This window comes from Apodemus sylvaticus, chromosome 2 (assembly GCF_947179515.1).
Source record: "Apodemus sylvaticus chromosome 2, mApoSyl1.1, whole genome shotgun sequence".
Classification (NCBI taxonomy): domain Eukaryota; kingdom Metazoa; phylum Chordata; class Mammalia; order Rodentia; family Muridae; genus Apodemus; species Apodemus sylvaticus.
This window is the reverse complement of record NC_067473.1, coordinates 87,862,866-87,879,410: the sequence shown is the minus strand read 5'-3', so window position 1 is coordinate 87,879,410 and position 16,545 is coordinate 87,862,866. Positions and strand designations below refer to the sequence as shown.

The 16,545-nt window shown below is 34.2% G+C and overlaps 1 protein-coding gene across 1 annotated transcript in view; it reads right to left on the bottom strand.

Annotated features, from left to right (window-relative positions):
- The window catches only part of Ccser1 (coiled-coil serine rich protein 1), a 650,334-nt gene that overhangs the window by 195,865 nt on the left and 437,924 nt on the right, over nucleotides 1–16,545 (bottom strand). Inside the window, exon 7 of the mRNA XM_052173839.1 lies at nucleotides 1,806–1,880. Coding sequence (XP_052029799.1) covers nucleotides 1,806–1,880 — 75 coding nt within the window. The remainder of the gene's footprint in view (nucleotides 1–1,805; nucleotides 1,881–16,545) is intronic.

Genomic DNA, 16,545 nt, shown 5'->3' with positions numbered 1-16,545 from the left:
TGATATCTATGAAATCTATAATATTGGGGTTTTCTTCTTTTAATGATTATAAGAGTACCTAAATGTCCTCTGACTCTTAATAAGAAATGTTTGAAATTGTAAATATTATATCATCAAAGTACTGTCCCAGAAATTTTTAATTTTTAATTTATATAAAATAAATAAGAATCAATAATTGATATTTATCATCTACATAATATCAATTATATAAATGATATGTATACAGTGTAAATTGTATAAAATATATCAATTGTATAAAATGAGCTAATGGAATCTTACCGTATATTGAAAAGATTAAATTTTACATAATTTTAAGTAGTAATGAGATGGTCTTTTGGTGTGAAAATTTTTGAAGATTATAAATCATATTTTTGAACAAGTAAAATAGTATGAACTTTGAGTACATTAGACACTCAAAGCCAGTGCTGCATATTTCAGGCTCTTGAAAGCCTTAATTGCTTTTGAGAACCACTTACACACATTAACTCCAAAACAGTATTGATCTCTTATAACCAGTCAAATAGTCCAACAAAATAATTGTACTTACATTAGTTTTATATCAGCAGATTCTAGAATATAAACGACTCATTTTAACCTTTGGTAAAAACACATTCATTTTTAACATTGTAATTTATCCATATATTAAGAAGACAAAATGGTTTTAGTGACACTCTGAAAATTCAATTAAGGTCTTTGTAAAGGTGGATTTTCCTATTACCTCTGTCCCACATAGTATGAAACATATTCCACTTGATACTAAACTTTGAATCACAAAATGTATGACGTGATTTTGTCATATCAATACCCCCAATAGAAGCCATGTAGTAGTTACCAATATTTTAATATATAAATGAGATTTTTCACAATTTTACTAAGTTCATCACTAATCATGAAACAACTCAGGTAAGGATAGGACCTAAATATCCTTAGGGGACAGCATTTGGAAGGTTTATCTTGGTGATACCATATGGTGATTAAGAAAAGCACTAGCAATCACTGTACTGCCTATATGTAGTATAAGTTATAATAACATAAATACTTGTATGAAAAAGTACAAATATTAATTTTACATATAACTATCATGAACTAAGGTATATGCTACTCTGAGTTTAAAGCAAACAACAAAAACATTTAAGCTTAAATACACTATCCTAATATTTTTTTTTCATCCAGACTACTGTAGACTTTTTAAAATAACAATATCAATGATTGGTAGAGTACATTTTCATGCTATAGTTAAAACCCTAACCCTAGCAGACAACAAGTAAATTTCCCAATTTGTAGTGTAGACTTTCAGTTTGGAGAATGTGTTTAGGAGACTGAATTTTTATTTTTATTTTGTAACAGTTGCACCATTGAGTAGTGTTGCTAAAGAAAATTTAAGTAGAATAAATACTACAGAGTCTTCCATGAAAACCAACATGTGATGTAAAACTCTATGTATAGACCAAAATGTTATAATATACTTCCCATGTCAAACATGGTGGGGGCAATGGCTCCATGTATATTCCAACCTGTAGCCTTTAGGTAGTAACAGAACAATGAAACAAAACAATACTTCACATAATGTATCTTAAGAAGAGTGGGATCACAGGAACATACAGCTTTAATCTTAACACTAAAGGGGCTGAGATGTTATCCTACTTCATGGCTAACAAAATAAGACAAAAGGCAACCAACCAGTTAAGTTGAGAAAAAAAAAAAAAAACAGATCACCTCACATCTATGGGTAACTATAAAGTATACAATGTTTGCTAAGTTTAAAATACTGAAAAAACATTTTGGGGAGTATGATTATCTTTTACCTTGAAAGGCAACGGCTCTTCAGTCAAAGGACTGGTGGGAAGTGAGGTGGTACTGCTGGAAGGACTCACATCACTCTGCAAAGAAAGGACCCTTGTGTTAAAAACTTCATATTTGAAACCATTTTCAACATTTCTAATTCCAAACATAAATGTCTTGTTGAGATAAACAAGTAAATATATAGAAAGTAAAATTTAATTTGGATTATGTAGAAAATTATATAGAAATTAAACAATATTCATATATATTTAAATTAATGGCTACCTTTTCTGCTAAGCAATATGTAACATTTTCACTTAATTTATAGATTTACCTCTTCTCTGAAGATAAAACTGTAATGAATCATTATGACATCATAGCAATGGTTTTCTGCCTGAAATTTAACCATAAATCACATTTTTTGTCCCTTTGTACAGATTGAAACTATTGTGTATACCTTAAGCACATTATAGAAAACACATACAATTAATAGAATTGTAAATGCAGAAGTAGAAATTTTAGACTTCCTGTTCCTAGACCCTGACATTTATAGATTTTCTTTTAGTTGGCATTCTTTACTAAATGTAATATTTATTAAATACTTGAGAGTTTCATGCATGTTACACTGTGCTTGATGATGCTTGCCACTCACATTTCCCATTAACAATCCATGTTCATCCCCACTCTTCCTAACAATATTATGTTTTTTCCTTTTATTTTCTTTTCATAATCTGTGGAATCACACCTGTGTTTCCAATATACTCAAGGGTGTTTGAACATCACAAAAATTATTTCTAATGAAGATGTAGCAAATATATTGTTGATGTTTACAAAAACCTCCTGACCGTACCAAAAAAAAAAAAAAAACAAAAACAAAAACAAAACAAAACAAAACAAAAAAAACAAAAACAAAACAAAAAAACTCCAATAAAACCTGCAGAGACCTGCTTAGGCCTGCACAGCATTCTGGAAATATTACAGATTTTTTTTCTGCCTCTGTGGTAACTTAGAGCCATTCCACATTCAGTATCTTCAGTATCTAAAGTTAGATCCAGAGCCTTTGAATTCTCAGAGCTGTATCACTCCCATGATGTAGCCACAATTTCTCAGGCCCTTCTCAGCAAGATTTGTTTATAGAGGCTTTACATAGGGCTACCTTGTCTCACAAGAGGTCTAAATGACTGTTAATAGGTGTGATTTCTAGTTTTGTCTTATCTAGTATATCCTTAGTAAAATAAATTTACATAGTATATCATGTAGGTCAGTTATCCAAATATGTGTAAATAGTACTCATGATTCAGAAGAATATTGACAGGGAACTTCAGGATAGACCTAATTCTTTAGAGGAAGCAGTTCTATTTATGGGAAATCAAATTCAAAATATTAAGATCAGGCTCTCAGTGCAATGCCATTAACTATTCTGTTGGATTAGCTTAATTCCCTTAGAGTATAATACCTCTCAATATGACTGGTCTAATATTTAGTCTCATTTAAAGGGACTTTAGAAAAATTCTAAGTTGACTTTGGTTATGGATTCCCTATATAAGATCATTCATGTTAGTAACTGTAGAGTGGGATTTAATTCTTTTGAGAAAGTATATGTAGCATTTACCTTTGCTGTGCATGAATATACTCTTTGGTCTCCCTGAATGAATTTGAGGATAATTGCACTTGGTCTATTCTGATTGGTTTTGTTTCTCCTTGAAGTCTGTATCAATCAATTCAAGGGCTCAGTAACTACTAATGGTCAACATTTCCACTCTCAAATTGAAACAAAATGAGGTAGATGCTGAATCCTGCTTGGTCAAATAAAAGACAGAATGACATGGTTCTGTCCTCTGGAACAGAGCCATAAGGGCATGGGCCTGCATGAGTGGTGATGGTTGTTGTGGTTGCAAGGCTAGTTTGTATAAAATGTACATATTTCCATGTTACTTCTTTGAAGACTGTCCTTTCTGCAAAGGTTAATGACTAAATGATAATCAGATAGCATGTGTCAAAATCTAGGAGGTGAGGGTATGTCTAATGTCTCAATAGAATGATAGAACATTGTGTCCTTCAAGACAGTCCTTAAGGCTGTGGGAAAGAACACTGAAAACATGAGTTCACTATATATATATATATATATATATATATATATACACATACATATATATATATATATGTATGTATATATATATGTATGTATGTATATGTCTTAGTCAGCATTTCTATTCCTGCACAAACACCATGACCAAGAAGCAAGTTGGGGAGGAAAGGATTTATTCAGCTTACACTTCCAGGTTGCAGTTCATCACTAAAGGAAGTCAGGGCTGAAACTCAAGCAGTCAGGAAGCAGGAGCTGATGCAGAGGCCAAGGAGAGATGTTTCTTACTGTCTTGCTTAGCCTGCTCTCTTATAGAACCGAAGAGCACCAGCCCAAAGGTGGTACCACCCACAAGGGGCCCTCGCCCCTTGATCACTAATTGGGAAAATGCCCCACAGCTGGATCTCATGGAGGCACTTCCCCAACTGAAACTCCTTTCTCTGTGAAAACTCTAGGCTGTGTCAAGTTGACACATCAAACTAGCCAGTACAATATAAAACATCTTAACTGTGCAAAATACATGATTGCAATATTAACTGCATAAGGAGTTTCACAGATCTAAAGGAACAGAGGCAGTTGCATTATGAACCAGCTTGTCAGAAAGATACTAAGGAAGGAGATTAAGAGATTAAGGCAGTGGTGATTGAAGCACAAGATTCTAACCAGTTTTTGTTTGTTTGTTTGTTTGTTTATGCATAAAAAGACAGGTGTATTCCTGAGTTCAAGGTCATCCTGGATCAGGAATTTAGGTCCAGGCCCAGGCAGGGTAGAAATGATCATTTCACATTGGGGTCCCACATCATGCTGATTGCTTAGCTAATGCTGAGCTAAATTTCTTTTACGAATCAAGGGTCTGGGGTCATAGGATTTCCCCTAAGATTCTATTATGGGATAAAGAGATTTGGGGGTAATGACTGAATAGACATGTAAGTAAAAGACTGGGCTTTTGATCTACAAGAGATGAGCTATCCAGAGAGTTTTTAGACTAGCAAGAAAAAGTTGTCTCCAGCAGAATTTTTACACACAAGGGGACACACACACACACACACACACACACACACACACACACAGAGAGAGAGAGAGAGAGAGAGAGAGAGAGAGAGAGAGAGAGAGAGAGAGAGGAGAGAGAGACAGACAGAGACAGAGAGAGACAGAGAAAGGAAGAGAGAGAGAGACAGAGACACAGACACAGACACAGACAGACAGAAAGAGACAAAGAGAGAAACAGAGAGATCTGAAAAGGTGTTTTGAAAGATCATAGGCCATCAGCTTGTAAAGTATGATTTGACTTTGAGTAATTTGCTTCATTGCTTCTAGACACTCCTTCCTCAGAACCTCTCTTCAAGCTGATCCTTGGCATTTTCCCAACCATCTCTTCATTTAAATTTCCCTCTCCATTATTCTTTTTCCATTTGTAACATTACCTGTATTCTACTAGATTTCCCCTAAGATATTTCTTTCTCCTTCCCTACCAATGGTTTTTTTATAGTCCCCATAAACACAATTGAAATCAGATCAATCATGATATGCACTCACTAATAAGTGGATATTAGCCTGGAAAACTGGAATATGCAAAACATAATCCACACTTCAAATGAGGTACAAGAAGAACGGAGGAGTGGCCCCTAGTTCTGGAAAGACCCAGTGTAGCAGTATAAGACAAAACCAGAACAGGGAAGTGGGAAGGGATGGGTGGGAGAACAGAGGGAGGGAAGGGGGCTTATGTGACTTTCGGGGAGTGGGGAACCAGAAAAGGGGAAATCATTTGAAATGTAAATGAAATAAAAAAAAGAAATCAAACAATTATACAAAATTAAAGCATGAGTGAAATGTTTTAATGTTATAATAATCCTTTTAAAATATAATTAAATAAATGTCCTTGAACTGTTCTTAAAAGACATGTGAGTTAGGAGTGTATTTGGCTTACAGGTTACAGTTCATCATGAGAAAACCTAAGGTAGGAACTGCATGCAGGAAGTGAAACAGATGTGGGGAGCACATGTGAAGTTAAATTTGCTGACTTCTTGCTTATGATTAATCATGAATGGGTTTGCCAACATTAGTCTTTGTTCTAGTTAAGACAAACATTATGTACTGCCAAGTTCATTCACTTACACAAGCATCTTTGTGAGATTGTTTAAACTTGAAGGAAATGAGCTTAGTCAAACATATAACTTATACCACAAACTCACCACATACATATTTGTAGTCACTGTTTAACTTTCTGGACTTGGTCATATTCTTTTTTGGTTGTCTTTAAAAGACACTGGGAAAATAAACCTGCTGCTCTCATGGTATTGACCAGTAGCCCTCCAGATCTGTCTCTTGCTGCTTCTTTCTGCCTTTCCTATAATCATTGTCACTCTCCCAGTTTTTGTATTGACGCCCATTATTCTGTAAACCCTCTTCTCATTCAGCAGGCACATGTTAAACAGTGTTCTTGTTGGTGTTAAATGGGGAGATGTACTCCTTCATTATATTTGTGGCCTTTTGTATCAAATTCTTAATATTATATTAAATGTGCCTTGGTAAAAAAAGAATTCACTTTCCCTAAATTATGATGTGGAGATGTATTACCTGTTACCCATGGTCCTCAACAGACCTTTCATAGGTGTGTCCTAGGTAGAATTCTTTTTTTTTTAATTTGATGTATTTTTTATTTGCATTTCAAATGATTTCCCCTTTCCTGGTCCCCCACTCCCCAAAAGTCACATAAGCCCCCTTCCCTCCCCCTGTTCTCCCACCCACCCCTTCCCACTTCCCTGTTCTGGTTTTGCCCTATACTGCTACACTGAGTCTTTCCAGAATCAGGGGCCACTCCTCCATTCTTCTTGTACCTCATTTGATGTGTGGATTATGTTTTGGGTATTCCAGTTTTCCAGGCTAATATCCACTTATTAGTGAGTGCATACCATGATTGATCTTTTGAGACTGGGCTACCTCACTTAGTATGATGTTCTCCAGCTCCATCCATTTGCCTAAGAATTTCATGAATTCATTGTTTCTAATGGCTGAATTCTTCTAGTTACATGGGGCCACACCATTGGTTTGGGTACTGTAACTTGCTCCTGTTCCCTGTTTCTTTTGCTCCCCACCCTCTGAGTAGTGAGCTCTGACCTACAGCATATTTTCATCACGATACATTGTTGGGAGTTGAAAATACCCAGACAATGAGCCAAATAAACTTTTATCTTTAAATTGATTGACTTAGATATTTTTGTTACAAGAGAAAGACTAATTTGTAAATTTTCCCTTAGAGCAACTTTTTAAATATTTTCTGTGAGCGTGATAATATGCTCACATGTATGGCCATCAGCAAATTCAACTGAGAACATTTTCAGCAGTTTGTGCTGTATCTTCATTCACCTGGGCATCTGGATAGGAGACACTGTTTGTTACTATTGACTTTTTTATTGTTTCATCCCATGTAACATACATTTTTAGGCCAGAATTTACTTAGTTTTGTCCTATATCTCACGTTTTAGAAAAGTATATTAAAAAGAAGTAAATTTTTTCCCATTCTGTATGTCTTTCCCAGTTATTTCTTAAGGTTTATATCATGACTGTTGCAGTTATAAGTCTTGTTCTAATTGAAGTTCACAAAAAATGTATAGTCTTTTTTCTTTTTTATTTTATTGACTTTTTATTTCCAAAGATTATGGTATTAATAAACACAGCAAATACTTTTGGACATGTTTTTCTGGTACTATGAGTGAATGACATCAAATTTTATATTATATAAATTCTAGCCCAAGATTTTCACAGATTAATTTGTATTTTAACAAATATTCTTAGATGGTATATTCAATTTTCCTCATCATACATCTTAATCCTGCTTTATGCTTAACAACTTAAATAGTGAATATAGGTTTATTATTGTATTATTATAGAAATGGGGGTTTTAGCTAAACTATTAAAATTATTTTAAAACAGAGAAGCATCTCCTTATTTTGGAAACACCTGAGCAGATGGTTTGCAGAAGGGAAAATTTGAAGTAGGCAGAAACAGGGAAGAGGCAAAGGTTATAGGAGAAACAAAGTGTCTCACAGACTGGGCCTTTTGCACTGACATATTGACATGCTTTTGACACTTGTAATAAGACATACAAAACAGAAAAGGATACTTTATATAAAATTGTAAGAGAGAGGTAGGAAATATCATTCTCTTCTTGAATGCTTTTGATAAAATAAAAATCTGATTTAAGTACTTATAGTTTTGTGTTTTGTTTTTATTTAAAATATATTTTGTTATATTGAGAGCTAGCTCCCCTACAAGCAAAGCAAATATCAGCAGGTTTAAATGAAAATGCATGATTATGGAAAAAACAATGAGGAGAAACTGATTATATCTTCTCCTGTATTATTAGGCATATTCTATATGTTCACAGAAGATATACAAGGCCAGACAATGTATCAAACTATTTTGGACTCCAAATATGGCTCATTGGGTAAGAGCATGTCATAGAATGTCATGGTATAACATTACTTTCTGTATACATGTGGTAGAGAGAATTAAATAGTTATTTTCTGACATTAATATACAGTCATGGTCTATGTATTCCAGTGATTACAAACATGCACATACACATCTGGTGAACATATACTAATAACAAAGGTTTTCTTTTTAATAGTGGCTGAGTAGGTATATGGTCTTTCTAAGTTCTAACTCTGACATACCATCTTAAGAATTATACCTCTAATCCTAAAATCTACTCTTTAGACTAGGAAAGAAGGCAGGATTACTATAGTTATCCATATTGGCAAGAAAAAGCAACTAATTAAGTGCTATGTGAATATGTTAAACTAAAGCTTGTTTAACAAAAACAAATAATAAAAGAAATAAATAAAACCAAGTTGGGGATGGTAGGGGGTACAACTAGAATATGAGTAGTGTTCTCTGGAAGCTGAGGCAGGAGAAGTAGAAGTTGAAGATCAGTCTAAGCTATTTGCAGAGAATATTTCTAAATATACAACACAAAAGAACAGTAAAATGTTTGCTTCGCAGATTCTAGTGAAACATGAACATTAAAGAAGAATTTTCCCTAAAATATATTTTCAAGTTTAATATGAGAAAATGCATTGTGAATTGCTATACTCTGTATTCTGATAGAGTTAAAATGTTTGGCCAGTAATTCAGTCCTGTTCAACTGCATTGCCTACTTGATATTAGGCAAAACAAAGTATAGAGTGCTTGCTGACCCCCAGTACCCTTCACTAGTATAGCAGGAGTTTAAAGGAAAAGACACATGACAGACTAAACCAGAAAACTATGCTGACTTTTGAGCATGGCAGCATTTTGGTATTCTATGTATGAGGAGCATAAACATGAACTCACTTATATAGCACTGAGAAACACAATGTTCTTCTAATATTTTTCATAGTGATATCTGTTAGCTGATTTATAAGTATTTATTTCTTTTTCCTATCAGTATAAAAAGTATAACATTTCTCAATCATGTATTTGCATAACACAATATGAATTTTATATTAATTCTAGTGGAAATATTTTTATTTCTCAAATAAAGTACTTTTGCTTCACTCTAAATATGGCCATTTTGACAAGTAGTATAATTTATTAACATGTTCCTAATATCACAGAATTCTGAAATTTTGGTTTGTTCTGTTAAAAGAATAAGGGCTTCCTAGAGAAACTAATAACTTGGTCAAGATATGGCCTGGACTGCATAAGAAACTTCTAGAAATGTATCTATTAGAAAGTAAGAGAGTGATCATAAAACAAAATGGTCAGAGCAAAGCAAAGAGAAATTAGCCAACATGAAACGGCTTCAAAAGGGCAAAGATGGAACAAACTGAATGATAAGTAACACAATGTTGGAATATAATTCAAAATCATTCAAACTATCACTACATACAGAAAAATTAAATGACCAAATACATAAATAGGAAAGAAAAAGCAAATGCTAATAAAGGAATATCATAAATAATTTATGTACATAACATTTCTTATCCAAGGTGTAGGACTTAGTACCACATGGCCACATTCAGCATGCCTTAATTGATGGCTTTCAAAAGAAAAGAAGAGAAAAGAAAAGAAAAGAAAAGAAAGAAAAGAAAAGAAAGAAAAGAAAAGGAAAGAAAAGAAAAGAAAAGGAAAGAAAAGAAAAAAACACAAGGAGAGGGAACAGTGATCTGTTAATGTAGGAACCTGTAGAAGCAGTTCTTTGTCAAGTGATGGTATACACTCTTGATAAGTGAGAAAATGGTAGTCATAACTTAAACCTAATAAACTCATACAATCATAAAAATTAAATAAACAAGACCCTGCCCCAAGCTCTATGATTAAAACTCTCCTTAAAGTACAAACTACAGTCTTAAAATCAACCCAATCCTGAGGCCTCCATTTTCTGGCCTACAATTTTGCCCACATTCCCAGAAGTCACATCAGCACCAAGGACTTCAGGTCATGCTCTTATTAGAGACTGTAAAGGAAATACTGACACCCAAATACCCAGAGGTTATGCAGGCCACAAAAACCTTACTGTAACTAAAGATTCACTGGTCACCAGAACTGCAGGCAACTCTGGACAGAAGATTAAAAGGAAACAAACACCAAGGAATAAAACAACAAAAACCCCACCCAACAAAGATACATTCAGAAATCAGCAACTAAAGTTATAATAACTGAGAAGAAGTAGGATAAACATACATGGAGGAAAGGATAGAATGAGGGATGAGCTGCACATAGGAACAAGTGGTATCAGGGGTAGGAGGATAGTGAAGACAAGACTGGGAGAGACAACTGGAATGGGGTGTGACATCTCTGTGATGAGCTAGAAATATAAGGGAAAGGATTCTCCCCGCAATCTCTGAGGGTGACCCTAGCTAAGACCCTAGCAATTGGGGATATGGAGCCTGACCTGGTCATCTCCATTAACCAGGCAAGACTTACAATGAAGGGATTAGGACACCAACCCAGCAGCTAGATCTTCAACTTTCAATTTTTCCTGGATCCTAATTTGAAGGGATAAAAGGTGGAGCAGAAATTGAGAAAATGACCTAACCAATGAGTCGACCAGCTTGAGATCCATGACATGAGAGAGAGCCTGCTCCAACACTCTTAATGATATTCTCCTATATCTGTATGCAGGAGCCTAGCATATCCATCATAAGAGAAGCCTCACACAGCAACTGATGGGAAAAGATGCAGAGAGCTTGAGGAAATCCTGTAGAAGATGGGGTGGAAGGATTGTAGGACACAAGAGGTATCAAGTACACCACTAGAAGACCTACAGACTTTCTGGTGAAGGATTAACTAATCTGGGGCCATAGAGGCACATAGAGATTGAACTGCCAACCAGAGAGAATGTATGAAACCGACTTAGGCCCTTTGCACATATGTAACAGTTGTGCACCTAGGTCTTCATGTAGGACTCCTAACAATGGGAGGATTGGTTGTCTCTGACTCTGTTGACTGTCTTTGGGATCTTTCCCCCTAAATGGGCTGCTTCTAGTTTCAACAGAAGTCCCACTTGATGTTAATATGTCAAGGCTCATGATATACTGAGGAAAATCTTCTATTTATACTAACAGTCATTCATCACCACTGGATTCTTAAATACTGTACTCTCCTGAAATAGGATAATAGCAGAGGGATGAGGTAAGAACACACATGAGTTTTTTACTCTATGTCTGTAACTTCCATGTAAATCTCAACCTATTCTGAGACTAACAGCTTTTAAAGATTAGCTCAGTAGAAATATAGTGAAACACTATGAGAGTACAATATGGGTTGGCCGTTATGCTCCTAGCTTCTAACCTTTACTGGACTTTATACTTTTCATAAAAAATAAGCTTTGTGTGCTTATTTTCTTTGGATGTGTAACATAATGTCCTTCACTTCTATCCGTTCCTGAGGATCACTTTAAAATGCTGATCTTAAATTATTTTGCACGCTTTCATTTTCCATGTGAGAAACCTTCAGCCATATAAAATGATCTATTTATTTTGATTATTTTAAGGCACACAGTGAAGTAAGTTTACATTATTAATATTCATTGAATACCATAATTCTATAGCATGGGTCCATTAATTAGGCTGCCCTGAAAGCTTGATCAATAGACCTGTCTTGTGGGATTATAGTTTGCTTATAAGGATTTTTTGAAGCAAAACATGATCAAGTATGCTAAAACTCTTTCTTACAAAAAAAGTGTGAATAAGTGAATAAGTGAAATATTTTCATATTTAACCCCTTCAAGTAAGTATAATAATAATAATAATAACAACAATAATAATAATGTCATTATAAGTTTAATAGTTAAATGGTAACTTAAATGTGTTAATTTTAAAGACATATTATCATCCCTCCAAAGTTCACATAAATACACACTTCAGCAGACTGCTGATATCATTAATGTAAAGACTACTATACTATGAGATAATTTTGATTTCTACAATACAAATTAACTATTTTTATTAATTTTTATATGTAAAAATTTGTTTGTTTATGCTACTGTCTGGAAAGCTTTAAATTCATGTGTTCTGATTTTAAGTTTTTATCCTATTTTTTCTGGCCATACATTAGCAGGCTTGTCCTCAGTCTTATGATGGAATAAAAAAGATAATACTGGTTCCTTAATCATAGCACAGAGAAATATTTTATGTTAGTGAGAATCTCGAGCTCTGTTGGGTAGTTTCACAGCTATAGACAAAGTAAACGGAGCCAGCAAGCCAGGCTTCACCAATCCAGCACTGATGGCTGAGGATAGGAAATCTCTGTGAGTACTCAGTAGCTTGTGTGGATGCTGGCCCACTCACTCCATTCCTGCAGCACATGCCGTATATTCTGCGCCTGCTTGGATGATGTTTTAGCAATAAGGAAAAATCAACAATGATAAGTGGAGGGCAAGCTCTAAATGAGGATATTCATACTATCAAAAGACAACGACCCCCTTTCTGTCTTCAGTAACCTCCACTGTTCCATTTTTTTTCCAAATGAAAATGTAGACATTAAAACACATCTTCTAAAAATTGATGACTGACACTTTTGCCTTCCCATTCTCTGGTTTATTTTATGTGAGAAGCATTTTTATTTTCTGGTAAAGGATGACTTCACTGTAAATCAATTCATTTCCTCTGAGTATTTCTGGCTTAAACAGGTCTGCGCACACACATGAAGTCCTAGCCACAACTGCCACATGCTCACAGAATACAGAACACCAACCTACATAAATGAAGGTCAAAACCCGAAGTTGCATTGACAAATTTTGGAGGTGATGTCTTCATTTACTAACAGTGCTGATGTTATAAGTACATGTATCACACAGAATGGTCTTAGGCTACAATTAAATCAGAAGTACTCAGCGTCATAGCTAACTACATTCATCTGCAGAAACAGAGAGGAAAAGTCTGAGCCTAAAATATATTTTCTGTATCAACAGTTCAGGTCTAGGTGGCCAAGATGGCTTCTAAAAGACACTGTACCTAAGATCTAAGTTTTGTTTTTAATATAGGAATAAACACAGTGGCTGATGGGTTGCTAGATGTAAGGTCTTATGTCATGATTGGAAAAGTAATGTATATATGACAGTAAAGATAATTTACTAAAGTATTTTCCATAACTTTTTCAATTGGGAAAATAGGATTGTAAAATTAGCAATCATTGCTTCACAAGTTTTGGTAAGATAAACATCTGGAGTAGTTTTAGTATACTATAAGAGTAGTTTTAGTATAGGTTCACAATTAAGACTAGAAAATATACCTAAAATGTTGAACATTTCAAAGTTGCAGGAAATTGTTATTTTCTTCTATATAGTGGCATCTCAATTTTACATGCATCTAGAGTAGTCTGTGATACTAATTTTATATAATGAGATGTTATCACATTCATCCTTCCCATTCCTATTCTAGTAGCTATGAAATGCCTATACCCTTAGTTAATGGTGAAACATTGTGCTCACCTTCCAGAATCTATGTTGAGATTGTGTCTGGTCTGAGATTACACAGGCTTTGTACATTTTTACAATTACTGTGAGGTTTTTATGTGCAAATTCTCTGACTCTTTTAATAAACATCTTTCAAAATATTCACATAAAAGCCTACTACTCTAGAAATTTCCTAAAGTATATGCATACTCATGTACAAAAATGTTGAAATGGAGTTACTATAATAGACTAGTAATACCCCTACTGTACAATACAAGCTAACCAATAAAAAATTTCTGGAATGAGTTACTTCTTTTAGAGTTGTTGTATAGTGAGTTCCCACAGGTTCCCACCCAAACATACAGTTTGCTGTCAGTGCTTTTAATTATTCTCAAAAATTAATAGTAAAACTTATTGCTGAAGTCATCACAGTCTTAAATCACAGAACATGGAGAAATCAAGCTGCTATTGACCAGGAAGCTTCATCATAAGGCTGGAATGTTTGGTGTTTCCAGATGAGAAAAGCAATCACTAGTCTTGCTCAGCTGTGAATGCTACCAACTATAACAACCAGACTGGCAAGTTAAGCCCACTGGTACAATAGTGGTGTACGTTTCCTGAAAGTAATCAACTATTTTATAATCTTATTCCACATGATGAAACCCAAACTCTACACCATTATCAGGGTGAACAAAAGAGACAAGATATGTGATAAGCACCAGAGGAGAGCATACAGAAGCAAACTTACTCCTACTGGGGTTTTGTAGCCATACATCTCTCAACCTTCATCAGAGAAACTTGTTTTTGCAGTAGATGGCAACAACCAACTAACATGGAGACCCACTGGTCAATGTGAGAGAATAACAGACTTCAAAATGTTCAGTATTAAATTAACCTACAACTCTCAAAGGTATAGGATCATTGCAGAAGAAGGTTAGAATAATTTTAAGAATAACAGGAAATAGCACTAATAGATGATAAGGGAATCACTAATGTTGCAAATAACATACTCAAATAGCCATATAGAAAGATACTAACAGATTATATCATATACAAGGCTTAGGAATAAATATTCTTTCTGTCTAACCATATAGTATCCATATAAAAATACTTTTGGTGCAGAATCACAAGGTGAGAAGAAGATTGTATGTTTAAACTCACAAAGTAAACAAGTTAAACAGTTCTTTCTGGTACCCAATAATGGGGGGAAATGCACTACACCAACAAATGATTCTTGCTGTTGAGACACTTTTGCTCTTTACCTTATTCTGATCTTGTGGTACCGTTCTAGTTACTAATCTCTAACTTTGTCATTTGTAACTAATTCAAAGCTATGACTGAACTACGAGCTATGACTGAACTACGGTATAACTCAAATTATCTACAGCAAAGAAATGGGCCTTCTTGTTCCTTCAGAGGTGTCCTACAGGAGCAGTCAGAGGCTGGCCCTTTGATTGAAGGTTCTTAAAATAGGACAATTTACACGAGACTGAGTGTGTTTCATGTGGATGAAGCAAATGAATAAGGAGCTTCTCAGACACTGGTAAAAATATTAAATAATAATCAAAAGTAAACTTGGCATAAATAAGATTTCAGAGTGATAACCAATTTGAATTCTCTCTCAAAATAGAATCTTAACAAAGCAGGCAATTCTTTGTTTAACGTGAAGTTAGGAAAAAAGTAATTGACTCTTCCCAAAGGACATTTATATCAAACTGTGATAAGATGTATAAATATAAACACTGCCAGAGAATCAGAGAACTATCTTCATTGAAGAGTCACAATTTCTTGAAAGTGTCAGAACTCACATCTAGCCAGTCATTAAAGGAAATCAATCACTTCATGTCACAGGCATGACAATCCCAATTCAGCAAAAACAGATCTCACCTGCAATGTGTCTTTAAACTAGCTACTTTTGCTGGTGACTGTGTCAGTTTTGTCACAGTCATTTTGTCAAAAATGATTCAATGTTTAAATTTTAATTTTGTTTCCTTTGATTTTAGGAAATTTCAATTTCTAATTCTATGACCAAATTCTGAGCATTCATGATGTTTAAACTTTAAATTCCATGAATCATCCTCCACTTTAAAGATGCTTTACAGATGAGATTTTGTATTGAATTATTACTTTTTTCAAGGTGATAAACTCTGTCTCTGGTTTCTAATCTTTATGGTTGGATCCAAATTATTTGTTGCCAAGTACCTTCATGCAGTGGTTGCTGCATGTGTTCTTCTTTATTTTTCTTTTTATTTTATTGGATTTTCTTAGTGTGTTTAGCAACAAACCCAAATTCTGCTCTAATTTTACTAAGGGCATTTAATAGCCATTAAAGGAACTTTCCAAAAGAGCAGACACTCTGATGTAAGTTCAATAAATGTAGATCATACCATTAATTATTTGAGATGCCCTAGGGTAGATAGGCCAGTAAGAAAAGTACAATTTTGATGAAAAAAAAATGAACAGATTTCACAAATACATACAAAGATGAAACATAGAGAAAGAAAAAGAGCATTACAACTACTAAATGAAAACAACAAATAAAATATCTAATTTTTCTAGTCGTTTTTGTATTTATGATTATACCTATTCTAAATTTTGCTTTTATGGTGTAAGAAATTTTATATCAATATTATCTTTTAACTCTTTAATGATAAAAATAAAAAGGAGCATTGTCAAATATAACATTGTCTTGCAAGATCATTAATTTTAGTTAGTTTTGTATTTGCTTTCTTCATTTACTCTGATAATATTCCTAAAGCTGATAAGCGATGAATTTTAATACTTTTGTGCAGTTATA